This window comes from Globicephala melas, chromosome 15 (genome assembly GCF_963455315.2).
Source record: "Globicephala melas chromosome 15, mGloMel1.2, whole genome shotgun sequence".
NCBI lineage: Eukaryota > Metazoa > Chordata > Mammalia > Artiodactyla > Delphinidae > Globicephala > Globicephala melas.
This window is the reverse complement of record NC_083328.1, coordinates 8308387-8329351: the sequence shown is the minus strand read 5'-3', so window position 1 is coordinate 8329351 and position 20965 is coordinate 8308387. Positions and strand designations below refer to the sequence as shown.

The 20965-nt window shown below is 60.0% G+C and overlaps 2 protein-coding genes and 1 long non-coding RNA gene across 5 annotated transcripts in view; 2 read left to right on the top strand and 1 right to left on the bottom strand.

The window, feature by feature from the left end:
- The window catches only part of DTX2 (deltex E3 ubiquitin ligase 2), a 33558-nt gene extending 19600 nt beyond the window's left edge, over nt 1–13958 (top strand). For 2 of the 3 annotated variants that reach the window (XM_030872055.2, XM_030872056.2), the window contains 7 exons: nt 1758–1858; nt 6745–6885; nt 9247–9320; nt 10448–10606; nt 11294–11455; nt 12683–12772; nt 13420–13958. In XM_030872055.2, the coding sequence (XP_030727915.2) occupies nt 1758–1858; nt 6745–6885; nt 9247–9320; nt 10448–10606; nt 11294–11455; nt 12683–12772; nt 13420–13647 (955 nt within the window). In that variant the 3' untranslated portion in view covers nt 13648–13958. The remainder of the gene's footprint in view (nt 1–1757; nt 1859–6744; nt 6886–9246; nt 9321–10447; nt 10607–11293; nt 11456–12682; nt 12773–13419) is intronic. The other variant, XM_070043643.1, reaches the window with a different exon arrangement.
- Nucleotides 9402–11726, bottom strand: LOC132593481 (uncharacterized). The gene is made up of 3 exons (XR_009559054.1): nt 10393–11726; nt 10188–10311; nt 9402–9661 (listed from the first exon to the last, which is right to left on the bottom strand). It is a non-coding gene; the product is annotated as an uncharacterized lncRNA (long non-coding RNA).
- Nucleotides 13959–16204: 2246 nt separating the features above from the next.
- Nucleotides 16205–20861, top strand: UPK3B (uroplakin 3B). The gene is given in 7 exon segments (XM_030872062.3): nt 16205–17182; nt 17184–17286; nt 17289–17468; nt 17706–17943; nt 19165–19244; nt 19975–20104; nt 20573–20861. Coding segments are annotated over 7 exon segments (987 nt in total). The 5' UTR covers nt 16205–17086; the 3' UTR covers nt 20733–20861.
- The last annotated feature ends 104 nt before the right edge of the window (nt 20862–20965 follow it).

Here is a 20965-nt window from a genome sequence, read left to right as displayed (position 1 = left end):
AGCCCTATGTCCTACACACCTAACCCCCCCCCCACCCCCCCGACCCCCACATCATCAGAGCGCCCTGATCCAGTTCCATTGTCTTCTTGGGGCTGAGGGTAGATAAGGGTGGCAGGAAGCGTGGCCGCACAGGTTATTCTGTTTGGGGAGAATAGTCCAGAAATGAAAACCAGTACCAGCCAGTATGAAATTTTCTGATTTGGGTCAGAACCAGCAGCTCCCTATTGTGTCCACCAGTGGGACCCGTGACCCCAGGCCAGCAGTAGGGAAGGATCTGGGCAGCTTCCAGAAGCATTTGCCGTAACCAGGTGGTTGCTGGTTTGCCGACCGTTGTAAGGGTGGCACAGCAGACTGGAGGCGTCCATCGTTTCCTGAGCATCTTCCCAGCTCCTGGATCCAGGCTGGGCCCAGTGGAACAGAGAGGAACATGCCCAGGGCCTGTCCTTGGGGAGCTCCAGTGGAGGGACTGCGTGGAAGGGTTTCAAAACCCTTCCCACTGCGTCACCTTGAACATGGGCAGTGCTGGATTGGAGGACGCAGTCACCGGGAGGGGGAGGAGGTAGCAGGCATGGCGGGCCATCTACGCCAGCTGTCCCCAGGGCAGGGCTCCCTGAAACCATAATGGCACGGGTCTATTACCGTTTAAAAATATAACGGCTTAAAACCAAGTGAGAGACCTGGAATTAGTCACTGTGGGAAGCAAGACCTTCATTGAAAAAAAAATTTCCTGTATTTTGAACTAATTTGGGATTTACAGAAAAGTCACAGAAATAGTACAGTTTCCCCACCGCCCTTACTTGACTTCTCGCGTTAACGTCTTTCGTAAACACGGTGCGGCTCAGAACCAGAGAGAGGCTCACCACTGGTGCAGGACTGTTAGCTAAAGACTTTTCCCACTTTCATCGGTGTTTCCTCTGCAGTTGTCTTTCTGTCCCACGATCCCACTTTGCGTCCAGTTGTCATTTCTCCTCCTCCACCTGTTCCTCCTCCTGTGGCCTCCTGTCGAATGGCCCTTAATTTGGGTTCGTCAGACGTTTTCTCATGACTGGACTGAGGTTATGCTGTTTTGGCAAGAACCACAAAAGGGGTGTTATTTCCTTCTTGGAGCATCTTCTCTTGGGGTTTCTGATGTTGGTTGGTCCTGTTACTGGTGGTACTGGTCTGGACCACTCATAGTGGTTTCTGCTGGACTTCCGCTCTGCGGGGAACCACAGAGCCCTCCTTTTGATGAAGCTGGTGAGTTCATAATTCTTTTAGGTTTGTCTTCAGAGTCTCTGATTGTCCAGGAGAACGTTTTTTGACAGCCAAAGCTTCATTCTCGATACCTTGTAAAAAGATGAGGTTCATCCCCAGCAGTGTTCTTTCGTGTCGCTGCCCCGTCCCTGCCTACAGTTCCTTCCCCTCCCCAAGGCCCAACTTGGAGTTTGACTTTTGTCGCTTGATTTTCACAGGGGAAGTGATGGCGGGCCGGCCTCTGGCTTAACATCAAGTATTCAGAGTCTCTTTCTTGGTTAGTTTGGGTCTGAGAGGAGTGAACATCAGATCTCTTTGCTCCTCCTTCCAGATACTCTTCGTCGGGATCTTTTCTTTAAAAAAAGAAAAAAACAGAAGCCCTCACTGTACAGAGGCAGCTGCGGGAAGTGAAACCACAAAGGGGCCTCGGCAGCACCCGTGTCTTCCTTACTCGGTGTTTCTCCGGCTCCTGTTTCTGCTAAGTCGGCTCCGCACATTAAGCTCTGCCCTCTCTTCTCCCCAAGTGCCTCCCTGCCCAGCGGTCCAGTGAGCAGCCCCAGGAGCGTCCCCGCCACGGTGCCCGTGCAGATGTCGAAGCCCAGCAGGGTCCAGCAAGCTCTCGCAGGTAGGCAGGCTGCTCCCTGGTCCAGGTTCCAGAACAGACTGTGTCTGGCAGGACCAGGACTTGGGGGCAGGGGAGAATGCGTGGGGTAGGGGGAGGATATTGTGGGGCAGGGGTCTTGTTACCCTGTGTGTTCTCATGGAAACCCAGAGAGGCTCCTTGGGGGGCGGTGCCTTTTTTCAGTGATGGTGTATCCCCCAGCGGGTGAGCCTGGGTGGCTGTTCGTTTGTCTCGGTGTTGGGGCGGGGGGGGGGGGGGGGGCGGGGCGGGTCATGCCTAATGACGGTGGGTGCCCTGGTGTGGCCTTTCCCCATCTTTTACGTTTTCACATCGCCTTGAATTATGGTTCAGGAGTCACTTTGCTGTCCCCAAATGCTTTAGGCATTTCCCTAAAGGGGCCCCCTGGGGAACTCATAGAACTCTTGGCTGGAGTTAACATTTTGAGTAAGTGCTTTTGTGTCTCTCTAGATCTTTTGTTAACCTTACACCTTTGAACGGTTGTTTTTTTTTAATTGATTAATTAATTTATTTATTTTGGCTGCGTTGGGTCTTCATTGCTGCACGCAGTCTTTCTCTAGTTGCGGCGAGCGGGGGCTACTCTTCGTTGCAGTGTGCGGGCTCCTCGATGCAGTGGCTTCTCTTGCTGCGGAGCACGGGCTCTAGGTGCGCGGGCTTCAGTAGCTGTGGCACGTGGGCTCAGTAGTTGTGGCTCGTGGGCTCTGGAGCGCAGGCTCAGGAGTTGTGGCGCACGGGCTTAGTTGCTCCGCGGCATGTGGGATCTTCCCGGACCAGGGCTCGAACCCATGTCCCCTGCATTGGCAGGCAGATTCTTAACCACTGTGCCACCTGGGAAGCCCCAAACTGTTCTTAAAATTCCTCTTGCGGGTATTAGGAAGCCACTGAAAGTTATTTTTTAACTTATGGGAAATGTAAAATCGTACTTGAAGATACACTGAGGAGTCTGGTGAGCCTCCAACATTTAAAGATGGAGGCAGAGGAGTGAGCTAACCAGACTGGGTGTTGGGTGAGTCACTGTGGTAGCACAGGGGGGATTGGAGGGGACCAGGCCTAGAGGCAGGGAGACCCTGTGGACCTGGACTTCATGCCTCAGGTGGGCCAGCCACTGACTAGGGTCGTGGCCGTAGATGGAGGTAAGGGCTTCTGACTTGGTGGTTGGATTGGTTGTGAGAGGGAAGGAATGGAATGAGGCCTGGTGTACAGCTGCCGACAGAGATAATAAATCATCATAATTAAGGAGGAAGGACTAGGGGTTTTGCATGTGTGGTAACTCATTTCATCCCAATAGCAACTCTGTGGGGGAGGAACTTTGATTCCCATTTTATGTTTAAGGAAAGTGAGGCTCAGAGAACTCCGCAAACCTCCCAGGGCCAACCAGCCAGCCCTTGGCAGAGCTGGGATTCAGCCCCAGGCATTCTTGGCCTCAGAGTCTGGGCTTCTCGCTGTGAGGCGATGGGGCGATGGGTGGGGTGATGGCTGTGGCTGTCAACAGGCGGAGCTGTCCCAGAGGCAGGGAGGTTTGGATGAGCAGTTCAGAAGAGCGGCGTGGGGTGGAGTGGGGCGGCCCGTGCCCGCCCCCCGGGAGTGAGCTTACGGAGACCCAGTTGGATGCCGGGAAGAAGAGCCCTTGAAGGACATGGAAGGACCAGTCAGAGGCGGTGAGGACGGTAGAGTGGGGCCGGGAAAGCCCCAGGAGGGGAGGCTTTCAGTCTGTCAGCTGCTCAGCCATCAGCCCTTTGCTGGGGCAGAGAGAACAGTGAGCAAAAATGTGGCGACTAGGAAGTCCCTGCCCAGTTTAGGTCTTCTCGTGGCATCCGACGCCACAGGTGTTTCAGGCCTGTGTGTGTGTGTGCGTGTGCGTGCGTGTGGTGCTGGTCTTGTTGGAGAGAGGTTGTGGGGGAATGGGCCCAGCCTGCACGCGCCCAGCCCCGTTCAGCTCTGCGGTCACTGAGGCCTTAATACCAATGCCGTGATCACCTCTGCACACAGCTCAGAAGTGGTCTGGGTACTGAGGAGCTCTTGAGGCTGGACCGTCTGCAGGCCACATCCTCTGTGTCCCCTGCCGCCTGGGCTCTCACAGCGATCCTGGAGGCAGGCAGGTATTTTAATCTCCATTTGCTTGTCAGGGAAACAGACCCCAAAGGTTCAGGAACTGGGTCCCAGTGAGGAAAGAGTAGTAGACGAGCCAGCGGCCAGACGCCGCCCAGTCTGAATATGTGGCTCTGGCTCGTACCTGAAGCTGGGGCCGCTGTGTGGGGCACCAGGGAACCAGGGATCCTGCGCCCACCCCCAAGAAGCAGGGTCTGGAGAGACCTCTCAGCTGGGCTGCAGTTACGGATTCGATTATGGATTTGGGAACACGCTCACCGCATTGGGGTGAGCACCTGGGCACAGGGGTCTGCAGGTAGGTCTCCAGCCCGGGGATGTACTGCGGAAGGGCTGCGCGCCCCTCTCGCTGGTGGAAGATCCACCTCCGTGTCAGCCAGGCGCGTCAGGTGCTGGCTTTGCCGCCTGCAGCCCGGCCAGGGCCTCTTCTTAAGGGGGGTGGGGAGGAGTGGGCCTCCGACACCGGGGCCAGGCTCCCACCCTGCGAGGGAGGAGGAGTGTCTGCATTTTACGCTACCAAGACCTGCCCAAGACCGGTCAGCCAGTGGGGAGTGGTACTGGCCTTGAGCCCAGCTTGGTAAGGCCAGGGCCAGCGGAGGGTAGGCTTGGACCTGAGCCCTGGTCACTAGACGGAAGGCCAACGCTGGACATCAGAAAGGGGGTGTCTGCACATCTGCCCATGTGCAGGACCTGCCAGGGGCTCCGGCAGATCAAGACGAGAGCAGGAAAAGCCGTGGCTATCCGAGCTGTTACGCCGATTTGGGGGGGCTGTCCCTGAGCCCTTGCTATTGGGGAAGATGTGATGGCCCCTCTTGGTCCCCCCCCCCCCCCCCGCCCAATCCTGTCCACTGGACGCCGCTTTTGTGAAGTGTTAGCTCTGGGGTGATTTTCACACTTCTTCACAAGAAGGCAGACCTGCAGGGCATGGGCTGCTTGTCTGTGGACGTCTAAGTTAGGACTTCGCTGTCTGTGTCTCGAGTTCGGAGGAGCAGTTCCTGCATTGAGAAGGGCAGGGGCGTTGTTCACGCTGGCCTCTTGCGGGGCTGATGTGGTCGCCTCAGGGATGTCTGCTCCCCAGCAGGCAAGGACCGGGCACCTCTTGGGGCAGAGTGAAGGAGACGGAGCAGGAGGGGGACGGGGCTGTTTCAGATGGGCAGTCAGGGAGGGGCTGCCGCTCAGGGAGGGGCAGCCAGTGCAGAGGGGTCTGCTTGATGGGCGGGAACTGGTGCATGTTGGGGCAAGTACAAAGCGCCAGGGTTCTCCTAAGGGATTGTTCTCTTTTTTTCCATCTATCTGCCCCCTGTGCCTGCTTGTCATTTGGCCCACCCGATGTTTAGTTCCAAGGGAACCCACAATTTGAGCCCAGGAACAACCTTGGGATGCTGGTGGCATCGAATCACCTGATGAGCGGGCACCCAGTGTCCAGCCTCGATCTTCTGATGTGCACTTTGGTGTCTCCTGGGAGTGACCACCACAACGCACCCTGTGCTGCCCAGGCTGCCGGCCTCTGCTTCTGTCCCTAACTGGGCGCATTTGCCCCATTGAGAGCCTTTGTTCTCTGGTGGAGGCCACAGTGGGCCCCAGTGGATCCCGAGGCCAGATCTCTCCTCACCGCTCTGGATCGCCTCTGGAGTGGGCAGCAGGTCCACCTGGCTTGTCCGCTGTGCCCAGACCCCTTGCCACATTCTGAGCACCTAGAAAGCCCCCCTAAGGGAGGTGCCCGAGGGGAAGCCCAGAGCTCCCTTCCCTGGGGGAGGAGGTGCTTTTGAGCCTGACTAGGGACAGGGAGGATTGGGTAGAGGGTGCTGTGGACAGCAGGGTGCCTGAGAGTGTGGCAGGAACGGGGACTCCAGCGGGAGGACGTGCTGTGTTCCAGGTCCTTGGGGAGCGCGGGTGAGGGTCCAGCTAGGATGCGTGTGGAGCGCCAGGCTGAGGAGTGAGGCATCCCTCCTGCAGGCATCAGGAAGGAGGGACAAGGTTGGACAGGCCACTCGGCGCGGCTGCCTGCTGCGCTCCCTCACGCTGTGGGCTGCCCCTGTGCTCCCACCCAGGGCAAAGGGGACCAGAGAAAGAAGCCACGGCCTGGGACCTTAACTGCTCCAGAGGAGCGGCCACAGGGGCCATGGGGACGCCTCGGTGGGGGAGCAGGCCCGGGGCAGCATTCCCGCTGGCCCGCCCCGCCCCAGCGATGGCGCTGAAGGCACCTAGGCGGGCCAGGTGCGGCGTGCAAAACAGGCAGCGCCGCACGGGGGCAAGGTGAGCAGGAGCTGAGGGGCGCGGCCGAGGGGGCACAGAGCGAGGACCGTGAGCTCCAGCCCATCTGCGTCTCCATAGCTTGGCTGCGCCCTTCTGTGTCGCCCGTCTGCTCTCCTTCCTCATGCCTGGCACAGAGAGGCGCCCACCAGAACTGCTGAGGAGGCTTCCGGGGGTGGCGTTCTGCCCTCTGCCCTCCCGAAGCAGCAGACTCGCCCACTGCATGCTCCAGGCACGGGCTGATGGGTTGCTTGCACAGACCCCTTTGGAGCTTGGGGCCAAGGCTCCCACCAGCCAGGCATTTCACTGGTTCCCGACCCAGAGCTTAGCCCTGCCGGCCCGGATAGGCCCTGGCAGCCTCGAGCAGCCGGATTCCCCGGGGAGATCGGCAGGTCCTGATGGCCGTTGACAGTGCCAGCTGGACACAGCCGGGGTTTGTGGAGGTCACATGCTGAACGACTCCTTCTAACGTTTCTCCCCTCTCTGCATGTCTGATCTCGCACCCCGTGTAGGCATGACGAGTATTCTGATGTCAGCCATTGGACTCCCTGTGTGTCTTAGCCGCGCACCCCAGCCCGCCAGCCCTCCCGCCTCCTGTCTGGCCTCTAAAAGTCACAGCTCAGTTAAGAGATTGAGGAAAATGTCCATGAAAGGTAGTTCCTGCTCACAAATACTCTCTGGCCTCTGCTAAGCCTCCTCCGAGTCTTGCTGCCTCTGACTCTTCTGCACCGAACGCTCTTCTCTGACCACCACGGCCCTCCGCCGCTTCCTTCGAAGGGCCAGCCCATGTGGGGCTACTTCAGAGGGGTCCCCCGATGACCACTGCCCTGGCCGTCACACGGCCAGGGAGGAAGGGGTTTCAGAACCGTTGGAAGGCGCTGTGAGTTTTAACAGAACTCAGGTGGAGGGGCCTGTGGGTAGTAAGTTCTAAACCTGCCGTTTCTAAAGCCGATGATGGCTCTGCTTCCATCGTTGGGCCAGAGAAGTGCGACCGCTCTGGTGACCTTCAGATGGTGTGAGAGGGGGCATGGCTCTGGCTCCGCCAGTCCTGGGTTTCCAGAGCTCACGGGCTTTGTGAACTCACACAAGCCTCCCGTTCATGAGCGGAGCGCCTCCTACAGGGCAGGTTGCTTGTGGGAGGAATAGGAAGTAAATCGCTTGGGAAGCGCCTGGCAAGTAGCAGTAGTACGGTGGTTGCTCTGATCCTGTTCACTGCCTGTCTAACCCCCGCCCAACGGGGGAGGAGGGAGGCCAGGGAGGGGCGGGGCTAATCCTGCCCAGCCCCGCCCCACCCCTAGCAGTCGCTCCTGCCCTGCTCCCCCTTCTTACTCTGCCTCAGAGGCCGGCAGCTTCCTGAGGCACTCGGGTTTGCCCCGGGAAAACAAGGCTCTCAGCAGACGCTCTGGCCTTCCTGGGCTCGGATGTCCCTTTCGTGGGGTAGGCGGTCACCTGGCTGGCCCCCTTTGAGAAAAGTGGCTCCTGGTGAGTTACCTCCAGTTCTGAAAGGCTGCCTGGGCACAGGCAGGCAGAGAGGTAGGGGTGCTGAGCCAGGCCTCACTGGAGGGATCCCAGGGTCCAGCTGGAGACTGGCCTGTCCCTAGTCGACGTGGCCTTCTAGACCAGTCTTTTCTAGAAGGCCTCCTCCCCTCAATCAGAATAGAGTCCCAGCCAGCAGGATGGCCACCCGGTGCCGGTGGGGACTGTGCTTTTGCCTGGCTTTCTCCCCAGCGACCAGAGTCAGAGTCCTAGAAGTCTGTGTGTATGGGGGTGCGTGTGCGTGTGTATGGGGTGCGTGGTCTTCCTTTGCCTCTAGCTGTTTTTCAGGTCATAGCAGCTAATGCCCTTACAGTGATCACGGCTTTGGTTGGTATTGGGTCCACTTTTTAGATGAGAGGACTGAGACTCAGAGGTGACCTGATTTGGTCCCAGCCCAAGAGCCAGAATCCAACCTGACATCACCAGGTCCCTGCCCCTCTGCTCCCCTCATAACTGTCACCTGGCCTTCTCTGGTCTAGAAGGAGCTCAGGCTTGTAAGTCTTTGCAGCCACAGGCTGATGGCCGTGAGCTTGGGTTCACACCAGAGCCCCTCTGGTCTCAGGGTCTAGGACCAGGAGCTCCCCCTGACCTTGAGACAGGATGACAAGCCCTGCCGGGATCACTCTTCCCAGGCTGCGCTGGTCTCCCTGGTCCCTCCCCTGTGCTCCGCTTTGCTGTCCCTCTGTGATTCTGCAGCTGCCTCTGCCTGGAGAACCCCTGCCATGCTGATTCTCTAGCTGGGGGCGTTTCTTCTCCTTGGGGTGGGGCCTGTTTGGTGCAGGGCCGCTCCGGGCTTCCTGCACAGGTGCACACAGAGAAGTGGGAGGTTTCGGGAGGAGGGGTCGGGGACAGAACTGTGGGCAGCTTAGGAATGGAGGAGGCATGTCACTGACACCCCACAGTCCAGGGACAAGCCCAAGAAGACTGTGGTTTGTTGTGGCCGTGTGGCCGTCACCTGCAGTTGGTATGCACACAGATGTCCCCATGGGGTAGGCACGCACTACACACTTGACTCAGAAAACTTACTTCTCTTACCGAGACTTTCTTACAAGAATGTTGAAAGCTGAGTAAAATAACACGGCCAGGATGTGCTCCAGAGTATCTGTTTTAGAAGCTGCTGTTTGACCCTTCCGCATGTCCTCTGAAGCCTGGGACGGGTTTCCTGAGTGAAGGTGTGCAGGGCCCCGTCGTGGCTCCTGAGGGCTGTGGCCAGCTGCTGTCTCTGCCCCTCTTCCATCTCCTCCAGGGCTCCTGGGGCCGGGCCCCCGGCGTGGGCCGGGAAGGGCTCAGCTGGCAGAGCTCCGGGGCGTTCTGCGCCTGGCCCAGGTCTCTCCTCTCCTGCACGCTAACCTTCCCCTCTGAGCCGCCCTAACATCCCTCCCAGCAACTTGGACCGCTCCCTGTCGTCCTTTCTCTCTCGTTCCAGCATCTCCAGTTCGCTCTCCTCGGGACACCGCTTATGTTCTTCTCTCTTTTAGGAGGGCCTCCAAAGCCAGAGCCAGAGCAGGTGATAAAAAACTACACAGAAGAGCTGAAGACGGCCCTGGATGAGGTGCGTGTCACGGGAACCACGGTGCTGTTGGTTTTGTTTGGAAATGAGGGGTGGCTTAGACGAGGATGCCAGCCTGTCCCCCGCTGGAAGGTGCCTCGTCCAGAGAGCCATCCTGCCCCCCGCTGTTGGGAGGGCCGGTCGGGGTTCCTGTGGCTAACCCAGCCTGCCAGACCCCCGTCACGGCTGCACCTGGGCCTCTCTCTGCTGAGCCTCGCTTCGGGGCTGTGGCACCACTTTTCTCCGATTTGCGTGGAGGGTCCTGGAGAATCTGGAGGGGCGGGGGTCAAGGTCATTCGTGCCAGTCCAGAGCCGAGGACTCTCGCGCCTCTTTCTCCTGCAAACTGAGTGCATAGGAAGCATCTGGTTGGTAAAGGTTTGGACAGAAACCTGAAAGTCATCCTCACGTCGGCCCCTCCCTCCAGCCTGCTCTGCCCTCCCCCTTCACAGCTGTCTGTCTGTCTGTCTCTGCCTTTGTGCTCACCCAGCACAGCTGGGCTGCTTTGCCCCCCGCCACCCCCCCTCCAAGCTGCCGGCTACACAGCTGACAGGTGGCCACGATGACTTAGTACCCGCTGCTCACAGCCTCTCAGCTGGGCCCCCGACGTGTAAGACGAAGAAGCCCCAGCCCCGAACGTGGCCGTCAGGGCCTCCTGGGATCTGGTCCTCCCCCCACCTCGCTTTGTCTCCTGCACCCTGGTCGCCCCTTGCCCTGCAGGTGCGCCGCCCCTCCCAGCGGAAACGCTGGCTCCTGCTTCAGAACGCTTTCTTCTCTCTACCCGAGGGCCCGGGCCCGTTCCCATGCTTGTGCGTCTGACAAGTTCCCTTTCCCTTGTAAAGCCCAGCGCTGAGGGCCCCTCCCGTACTTACCTCTCTGCCTGGCTGTTCTGGCCGCCCTCTCCGCCTGTGCTTCAGTTGTTACACCGGCCCCCACGCTTGGTGCCGCCTGCCGTCTCCTCTGCTGTGGTGACGGTGAGCCCTCTGTGCTCCCAGCCTCCGGAACAAACAGCTGTCAGATTGAGTTAGACTGGGGTGAGGCACTTCAGCAGACGAAGGTCGATCCTACAGGACTCACCTGCTGTGGCACAGGGGCCATGGGTGAGCGTTCCCCGGGTTGGGTCTCCCTCCAGGACTGCATCATCTGTATGGAGAAGCTGTCCATGGCGTCCGGCTACAGCGACGCGACCGACAGCAAGACCTTTGGGCCGGTGGCTGTGGGCCGCTTGGCCAAGTGCAGCCACGCCTTCCACCTGCTCTGCCTGCTGGCCATGTACTGCAACGGAAACAAGGTACCCATGGCCCACCAGGGCCAGGGGTGGGGGTCGGGGTCTCCTTCCCGCAGCCTGTACCTGTCATGTTGCACTTAAGCAGGTGACTGGGGCTGCCGTGTGAGAGGCCCAGGACCTGCTCGGAGGCAGCCTTGAGATGTCTGCAGCCCTGGCCCTGCAGCAGGATGGGCCTGGGGGTGGCAGGCGATGCCTGGCTGCCCTGCCTTTCGTGTAGTTTAGCCGGAGTGGACAGGTTAGGGGGACGGAGAGAACGAAGGCCCGTGGTGGGCCTCGGGGCCTGGCCTTTGCGCAGTGTCCCCGTGCCATCGTGTACCAGCCAAGATGCCAGCTTATGAGTCCCTCGTTCACAGGGTTTTCTTTTTCATCTTAAACATGACTCGGCTGTGCAAGCTTTTGCTCATAAACCTCATTTTCTTACCTGATGCCAGTCTCTGGGTACCTTGTCCCTTTAATGAAAATGGCATGAGTTTCTGGGTTAAAACTTATCTTTCCAAGGAAGCTTCTAGAATCAAGTTTCTTTGTGAGGAGGCTGCCTGGGAGTTGGGCAATGCGCCTGGAACCCACTGTGTGACTCGGGGCCAAACCCGTGTCCCTGTGGGCCTCTTTCCCATCTAGCCAGCGGGGTGGCTGGCCTGGGTGCCCGCTCAGGGGCCCCGACTCAGTCCACGGCATTCTGCCTTGTCCCAGGATGGAAGCTTGCAGTGTCCTTCCTGCAAAACCATCTATGGGGAGAAAACTGGAACCCAGCCCCGGGGGAAGATGGAGGTGTTCACGTTCCAGGTGTCCCTCCCTGGCCACGAGGACTGTGGGACAATCCTTATAGTCTACAACATTCCCCATGGCATTCAGGTAAGGGGCCCCGGCACAAGAGAAGCCTCCTCGGATCTTTCTGGAATCAGCCCTTCTCGGGTGCTGTCCTTTCTCTCCTGCCCCCTCCTAGCAGTCTGCACACCCCGGGTCACTGTGAAGGTGCCTAGGCTGCCAAGTCAGGCCACCAGCAACCAGGAGGCACTGGTGCTGGGGGCTAGAGCCAGCTCCTAGGGTTGTGGAAGCAAAGAGGTGGCCCTAGCCCTTTCCTGAGCCAGGGAGGGCTTCCTGGAGGCAGAGGCATCTTCGCTGGACTTGTACTGGGTGGAAGGCCAGCAAGCGTCCAAGCAGGAGGAGCGCTTTTATTGGGCCGGCCGGCTGGCGAGCCCACAGGGGCAGAGCACAGGGTGGGGAGGGCTGGCTGGCCTGACTGCTCTTGAGGGACCCGCTCAGTTGCCTGATCCAGGCCTGCGTGGGGCGTGCGGGGACAGGAACCCAAGCTCATTGGGGACCCAGACGGGAGCCCTGGCCCCTGAGGTCTCTGCCTTGGACCAGGTGGGGGGATCTCAGAGCCTGGGCAGGTTGGGAAGATACTGGGTAGTGGGGGCCAGGAGTCTGACGGGATGTCACTCGGTTTTGTCTAATTATGTGCTTCCCCTGGTTTCCCTCCAGTTCTCTGTGGCTCAAAGTGAAATTTAGAAACACTCCAGACAGCAGTAGAGCCACAGAGCGGGAGGGGACTTTGGAGTTGTACATGGCGTGTCACCGTGTGGCCGAGGGCACAGCAAGGGCTGTGCGCGGTTCCAACCGCCAGCCTCTGTCCAGCCTGCCGCCACTGTCTCGGGCCCCACTCCGGCCACTTCTGGAGCGAGAGTGGAGGGGCTGTGTGCCCGAGTGAGGGTGTCAGGCAGCGGGCCCTGCCATCCGGTCCAGAGAGCCCCGTGCCCGGAGGGCCGCCAGCGAAGCAAGCGCTTCCGTCCCAGCCTCTAAAGGGTCTGGGCTCTTTGGGAAAGTGGAGGGAGTTAGGCGGAGTGTCTGACGCCAGGCTGAGCGGCCCGGGTTCAGGGAGGGCAGTCGTGGGTGGGCGCCGTGTTCACGGTGGGTCTTCAGAGCGAGATGTGAGACGGCAGTCGATTTGGTTGGTCACTTGAGCGCAGCAGTAGCCCCACCTGGAAGGCGAAGGGGTGAGGCTGGGCACCCGTGTCCGAGCACCTCTGCAGCCGGAGGGCCCCTCAGCTCCCACTCCCCGCATCTGTGTGCCTCCTGCAGGGCCCGGAACACCCCAACCCTGGAAAGCCGTTCACCGCCAGAGGGTTTCCCCGCCAGTGCTACCTTCCGGACAACACCCAGGGCCGCAAGGTGAAGGCCCGGCCGACGCCCCTGGGAGTGGCCCCCCTTCGCCCCGGCTGGCAGCTCTGGGCCCAGCTGTCTGTGTGCGGTGGGAGGCGGTGGGGTGGGGAGGGCCCAGCTCGGCGGCCACACCAGATCTGCCTCTGCTCACCTTACTGCGACAGGCAGAGGGGGATGAGGCCTGGGGGCCGGCTGGGGTGTGGGCCACCCCTTCCCGGGGACCTGCTGTGCGTTAGGCATCCCAGGTGCCCGGGGTCCAGGGAGAGACGAGCTGACCTCACAGGTGCTCCAGTGGGAGGACGGGATGGGGAGGCGCTGGGGCCGTTCTACCTGGGTGGTGGGGGCGGTGGCCTGCAGAGCCACCTCTGCACTGAGACCTGAGTTGGGACTTCCCAGCTCTCCGAAGGCCAGGGAAGAGCATGCCAGGCAGACAGAAGAGCCGGTGTGGTGGCTTTGGGGTGGGGACAGCTCCGAGGGTGTGAAGAGGCTTAGGGAGGTGAGGGGGTGTCGGGGTGGGTGTCTGCTCTCCAGGCCAGCCCCGGGAGCTGGGGTTTGTTCTAAGCGCTTGTTCACGGCCACCTTCTTCCCCCCCTCCCCGCCATTCCCTCCCCTTCCCCCTCTTCCTGCCTCCCCACCATCCCCTCCCCCTTGGGCAGGTCCTGGAGCTGCTGAAGGTGGCCTGGAAGAGGCGACTTATCTTCACAGTAGGGACGTCCAGCACCACGGGGGAGACCGACACGGTGGTGTGGAACGAGATTCACCACAAGACAGAGATGGACCGCAACGTGACAGGCCACGGCTACCCCGACCCCAACTACCTGCAGAACGTGCTGGCCGAGCTGGCCGCCCAGGGGGTGACTGAGGACTGCCTGCAGCAGCAGTGAGCTGGGGGCGCAGGCGTGCCCCCCCGGAGCCCAGGCTGCTCCTGCCTGCCTGTCCCCATCCCCCGGCCCCCCCAGGCCCGGGTCTGTGTGGGAACTGGGCGAGCCTGGGGGTCATACTCGTGAGGGCTTTGGATGCAGCTACCTCAGTGCGTGGGCCCCTCCGTCCTCGGTGGGCCGCGTTGGGCCATCGGTGCTGGGGGCCCTGCAGGGGGTGAGGAGAGACTGCCTGCTGTGCCCCCAGCCAGGGGCAGGCCTGGGTCTGGGTCAGCTTCTCATACCTCAGATGTTCTATTTGCAATAAATGCCCTATAGCCAAAGTCAGCGGGCCCTGGTGGGTTTGTCAGCGGAGAGGCTGCGTGCGTGTGTGTGTGTGTGTGTGTGTGTGTGTGTGTGTGTGTGTGTGTGTGTGTGTGTAAAATCTGATGTGTGAAGGCCAGCACACACATGTCCTGCTGCGTCAGAACAGGAAGGGGCCTTACAGGCTGCCCATCCAACCCCCTAAATGAAGAAACCAAGGCTACAGTGAGGCCAGGAGCCGGGCGCTGACCTGAGCTGCTCCCGGGCCCCGCCCCAGTTCTCCTGGCAGTGCGCAGTCCAGCAGCTCTGCCAGGGCCCCTCCCATCTCTTTCCCCAGGGTTCTGGCTTTCTAAGTACTGCTCACATGGGGCAGGTGCTGCTGTCTTCATTCTACAGGTGAGGAAACAGGTTCAAGGGTACAGTGACAGCGGTAGAGCCGGGACTGGAATCCCGGACAGGATTGATCTGACCCCATCCTCAAAGTTCTCATCCTTCCCAACCTTCTTAGAAGGAGGATCCAATACTCGCAGGCTTGCTGTCTGCCTGGCGGGGGTGAGTGTGGCCTGGGGCTGAAGAGACACACACCCGAGTGACGTAAGGGATGTGGGGGAGGGGGTTTGCGGGAGGGGGTTTGCTTTCACAAGCAAAGGACTTCTCGTATAAGAAAAGGACTGAAATTCTATGTTAGAACGCGCTGGTACAAAGATGAATATATGTTAGAGCATTTTCTTTCATCTAGAAGTTCCTTTTTTTTTTTTCTTTCTGATTTTAAAAGAAATTTAAGCATTTTTGTGGACCCCTAGCAGTATCGTGGGCCCTGGGCACTTGTGCCCACTGCCTCATGGAGAAGTTGGCTGGGGAGGGCAGGGAGGCCTCCATAGAGAAGCTGGACCCCAATCCTGTTTGGTTCCACGGTGAGACTCGCTCCACTGCTCACAGGGCACAGGAGTTGGGTGGGCACCCGAGTGCCACCCTTATGCTCGGCTCCCACCATTACAGCACAGTGAGAGTCAGAATCGGAGAAAATGTTCGCAAATCTTATGCCTGATAGGGGTCTCGTATCCAAAAAATGTCAAGAACTCTTACAACTCAACAATAAAAAGACAGATCCCCAATTTTTTTTAAATGGGCAAAGGACTTGAATAGATATTTCTCTGAAAAAGATACACAGATGGCTGACAAGCACATGGAAAATGCTCAACGTCATTAGGGAAACGCAAATCAAAACCACAAAGTGATACCACTTCATACCCATTAGGGTGGTTATTATAAAAAAAAAAAAAACAGGGAATAAATATTGGTGAGGATGTGGAGAAATTGGAACCCTGATCCACGGCCGGTGGGAATGTAAAGTGTAGCCACTTTGGAAAACAGCTGGGCAGGGCCTCAGAAAGCAGTTACCGTATGACTCCGCAATTAAAACTACCAGGTGAGTATCCAAGAACTGAAAACATGCCCACGGTAACACTCACAATAGCCAGAAAGCGGGAGCAACCCAAATGTCCATCAGCTGATGCACGATAAACAAAATGTGATGTATCCATGCAACAGAATGCTGTTCAGCCAGAAAACAGAATGAACTATTAACACATACAACGTGGACGAGCCTTGAAAACATTATGCCAAGTGAAAGAAGCCAGACAGAGAAGGATGCACTGTGTGATTCGATTCATATGAAATATCCAGAAGAGGCACATCCAGAGAGACAGAAAGTAACTTAGTGGTTGTCAGGGGGAGGGGGGATTGGGAGTGACTGTTTTAATGGGGTGGTGAAAAGGTTCTGGAATCTGGTGATTTATGGCCAGTGAAATTTAAGAGGAAGTCTACAGGGGCTTCTAGGAAAGCTTATGTTTTTCTGATAAAAGAGAGAGATTGGATAACACCTCCCTGCTCCTCCCTTCTTCCTACTTTGATTGAGGATATGATGGCTGGAGCCACAGCAGCCATCTTGCTACAATGAGAAAAAGGCCAAGAGAATCTCAGAGACATTGACCCTATCGTCATTTGACCAAGCCCATGCCAGCAGCTGTCCTCCTCCAGGATTCTTGTAAATAAAAATAAATCCCTCCTTGTTTAAGCAAAACAAAAACAAACCCCCCCAAAAAAACCAAAGCCCCCAGAAAACAAAAACCACTGAACTGTACATTTAAAATGACATGGTATGTGAATTATATCTCAATTTTTAAAACACATATAGGGAATTCCCTAGCAGTCCAGTGGTTAGGACTCCACGCTTTCCCTGCCGAGGGCCTGGATTCAGTCCCTGGTCAGTCAGGGAACTAAGATCCCACAGGCCGTGTGGCACAGCCAAAAAAAATTAAAATTTAAATACTTAAAAAATAAATACTTAAAAATTTAAAAATACATATATAGTGAGAACCCGTGGGAGTAATGTAAGTAGGGCAGGTGTCCCCAACCCCCAGGCCGAAGACTGGTACCCATCTGTGGAAAAATTGTCTTCCACGAAACGAGTCCCTGGTGCCAAAAAGGTTGGGGACCACTGAAGTAGGGGACTTGCTAGCTGTCAAGGGCTCTACAATCCTTTCTCTGAGTCCATGTGATTCCTTTGGACGAAGGAGCTGGGGAGTGAGGGAGGATGTGGCCTTGTGGAGGAAGGGCAGGGTGCAGAGATGGCAGCAGGGCCAGGGGCGGTGATGGGGCTGGCGTCAGACAGGTTGGGGCTGCCCACTTCCTTCCCTGGGTGGGGATGGAAGGTCAGAGGGAGGCTCCTGGCACCTGGGGTGCAGGAATCTCTGGCATGTGGCCCTGAGCCCTTGTTTCCAGAGATCAGCCCTCCTCCCCAGGGCTGGGAGGCTGGGTGGGACCCAAATTCAGACATGGGCCTCTGGGGTGACCTGGCCTGCATCTTGGGGGTCCAATGACCTCTCTCGCTCAGCTCCAGCGGCCCTGCTCCTGCCCTCCTAACTGGCCCTGGCCTGCCCCACACCGGAGCCCTGCCCAGCTCCCTCCCCGTGGTGGGCTGGGCTGGGAGGAGGAGTGAGGGTGAACTTACATTTTCAGGTCTTTCAAGCCCTCGGCCAGGGGGCAGCCTGACTAACCAGCTCCTCCAGGCCCGCGGTGTTGGGGGAGGGGGTGAGGCCGAGCCCCAGGCTGTGGATGCGTGGGTGCTCTGCAGGCCATCATGGGGCTCCCCTGGAGGCAGCTGCGCCCTTGTCTGCTGCTCCTCGTGGTGCTGGTGTGGCCCCAGCCCTGCACGAGCCTGGGTGAGTGGGGGTCCCGGGATGGGTGCCCCTGGCCAGATCCAAGGGGCTGGGGCACCTGCCGGGACCCTGGGAGCCCGCCCCCTCCGATTGGGAGAGGCAGCCCCAGGGGCAGTGGGCCCTGGGCCCTCACCCCTATCTCCACGGCCGCAGAGCTCATCCCCTACACGCCGCGGATAACAGCCTGGGACCTGGAAGGGAAGGTCACGGCCACCACGTTTTCCCTGGAGCAGCCGCGCTGTGTCCTGGAAGGGCACGCCAGTGCTGCCAGCACCGTCTGGCTGGTGGTGGCCTTCAGCAACGGTATGTCCTGGTGCAGGCCTGGGGCTGAGGACAGCTGCAGGGGCCCTGGGAACCCCTCACAACTGGGTGTGGATTGAGAGTTTGGGCTTTATCCAGAGCGCGCTCTGAGAGGTGACAAAGTCTCATGTGAGGCTTGGAGGGCCAGGGCTGGAGGCCTTGGACCCAGCCAGGGGCTGTGGCGAGGTCCCGTCCGCTCCTCCCCTCCGGCCCCAATCTGTTTGTCCCTCACTCCTGCAGCCTCCAGGGACTTCCAGAGTCCCCAGACACTGGCTGAGATCCCAGCCTCCCCGAGGCTGCCGACGGATGGCCACTACATGACGCTGCCCCTGACCCTGGATCAGCTGCCCTGTGAGGACCCAGTGGGGGGCAGGGGGGCCGCCCCGGTGCTTAGGGTGGGCAATGACGCCGGCTGCCTTGCTGACCTCCAGCAGCCACCCTACTGCAACGCCCCCCTCCCCGGCCCTGGACCTTACAGGTGGGTCACCCAACCTGGACCTTGGGAGAGGGCTGTGCTGGGAGAGGAGGGGTTTTGGGGACCAGGGCTGCCCCCCCACCCCAGCCTCTCCCCAGGCCTCTGTCCTGGCCCGTCCCCTTCCCGGCTGCAGGCGGAGCAAGCCCCTCCCCTTCACAAGCCTGGGTTTCTTCCTCTGTGGGGTCCGACCAGCTGGGGGGGCAGACAGAATGTGGCCCTTCCAGGAGGCCCACGAGGAAGAGATGGGCATCGCAGAGCCGGTGGGGTGGGGGTTGGGGAGGAGTCTGCAGGCCCCACAAGGGGGGAGGGGAATGCTGCAGGGCCCACCGTCCCTCCCACAGGTAAATCTGGCGGGAAACTAAGCCTGGGGCTGAGGGTGGAGCCGGGGTGGGAGAGCAGGTGTCAGACGAGGGGACAAGGCCAGAGGTCTTCGGGGAGACCAAGTGCGGCTGGGGGAACCGGCAGGGGGCGCAGGCAAGGCGGGCCGGGGCGTAGGCTCCACCCACGCCTCCCTCGCCCTCTCACCCAGCCCGGCCAGGTCCCCCTCCCCCTCCCCGTGGCCACTCCCTGGCGCGGCCTCCAGTTATACCTGCCGCCGCATCCCTAGCGTACCACGGAGCCGTCCCGTCAGTGCCAGCCTGCCTGCGTTCCTTGCGGCTCGGAAACCTTCCGGAGCTCCGCCCCCCACCCGCGGACAAAGATAAAACCGAGGCTTCGCACGGCTCCCGGTGCCCCCCGAGCTCAGCCTGCCCCTTCCCGTGATCCCGGGCTCCGAGTGCGCCCTGATCACAGCCCTCCCTCCCTGGCCTTTGCCTGGGGTACCCGCCCTTATAGGGGCGCCTTCCAAGGCCTCACAGACTCCTCACAGCCAGCAGTTCTCTGGGAAGCCAGGGCCCCCCAGCCCCATGCGCCCCGCTGAGCCACCCTGAGCCACCCTGCATGTGACACTTAGTAATCGGGGCCACCTAAACCAGATAGAGTGTCTGGAGAGCGACGGTTCAGATGGTTTGGGGCTGCTGGCACAGGTCACTGTGGCCAGAGAGGTCTCCGGGGGTCCTTAGAGCAGGGCCAGGCTTCAGCGGTGCTGATGGGCCCCACCCTGCCCTATACATGGAAAGGCCCACAGCCTGGCCAGCCAGCAACAGCTGCCTGGGGCCTGGCCAAGGTGGGTGCCTCGCCCAGGGCAGTCGAGGCTCGGAGCCTCACCCTTCCTCCTCTCCCCAGGGTGAAGTTCCTCCTGATGGACTCCAAGGGCTCACCCCAGGCCCAGACGAGGTGGTCCGACCCCATCACTCTCCGCCAAGGTAGCGCTGGGGGAGGGGTGCTCCGGCTCTAGTCTGCCCCGTGTGGACTGGCTGCCCTCTCCACCATGGTCGTGCTCAGCCGGCCCCCGCCCCATACAGAACCTCGTGCTGGAGGCTGGGGCACTGGGTCAACCCCATCAGCAGAGACACCGGCTCTGTCCACCCCAAAATGTTTGCCAACCCTCGGGTGCCCCGGGCCCCAGCCCCGTCATAGACAGAAGCAGTCTCCCCTCCTTCAAGGAGCCAACCCTGTGCCCAGCACTGCCAGGTGGAGGAGAAGGGCCAGGGCAAGAAGGAGGCTGGAGTCGGTCAGAGCCGTGGGTCCCGGGATAAGGAAACGGCACGTGAAACGCTGGAGTGTCCCACATGTGGGCGCCCGGGAGATGGGCTGAGAGGCCGGGCTGGTGGTGTTGGTGGGTCTTGTCATGTGAGGGCCTTGAATGCCAGGCTCCAGGAGCAGGGCAGTCCTGAGCTCTGTTGCCACGCTTCCTGCCACAGGCGGGGCAGTGGGCAGGCACATCGGTGGGAACAGCCCAGAAGGTGAGACTAAGGCAGAGGCTGGAGCGATGGCTGGTGGTCCAGGCTGGCAGAACACAGATGCCTAGCTGAGAGGGACAGGGTTCAGGAGGCTGGCTGGGGATGTAAGGCAGTCAGCCTTGGGTGGGAGCATGGTGGGGAGGTGACCGCCCTGGGGTCCAGGGGCAGCCTCTGAGAGCCACTGTGTGTGCAGGGAAGTCCCCAGGCTCCATTGACACGTGGCCAGGCCGGCGAAGTGGCGACATGATTGTCATTACCTCCATTCTCTCTTCTCTGGCCGGTCTCCTGCTCCTGGCCTTCCTGGCAGCCTCCAGCGTGCGCTTGTGAGTGCTGACACCCCCGAGGGCCCCTCTCTCACCCAGAACCCCTTCCCTCTCACTGGTCCCAGCACCTGGAAGCCCTCCATGAGCCCTGTGGTTCTGAGGTGGGCGGTGCCTCTTCCAGGGATGTGCAGGGAATTCCCCGCCCCCCCCCAATATCTCTCACCTGGGAGGTCAGGGAGGTGGTCCAGCAGCTCCTCTGACGACAGGTTCAGAGAAGGGGCCACCTCGTTCTGACTGGGCCCTTCTCCTCCCTGACCTTGTTTTCTCTCCAATGAGCCCTCTATCATTTCAGCGAACTGACACCCAGGTAGTCAGGGTGGCCACCTGGAGGAGGCACACCTCCAGTTGGTTCTACAAGGGAGGAAAGGGAGAGCAGAGGCTGCAGGGGGAGGGCTCTGGGAGTGGGGAGCTCGGCAGCCTACTCCACCCAGCAGGATGACAGCTGCGCCTCTTCCTCTCCCCATCCAGCTCCAGCCTGTGGTGGCCGGAGGAGGCCCCAGAGCAGCTGCGAACCGGCTCCTTCATGGGGACGCGTTACATGACCCACCACATCCCACCCAGCGAGGCTGCCACGCTGCCCGTGGGCTGCGAGCCTGGCCTGGAACCCCTCCCCAGCCTCAGCCCCTAGCCTGGCCCGTACAGCTGGGGCTGGGGCAGTGGGGGACCTGCACCTACGTGCCCCTCCCCCATCGCACCTCCCCACCCTGCCTGAAATCCATCCCACCACTAGCAGCCCTGCCTTGGGCTTTCCCAGTTCCCCCGCTCCAGGCAGTGAAGTTGCACTCAGGGGAGGGCTGTGGTCAGGCTGGGCATCCAGCCTCCGCCTCCATCTGCCTCAGTTCTGCCTGCCTCGAGTGAGGC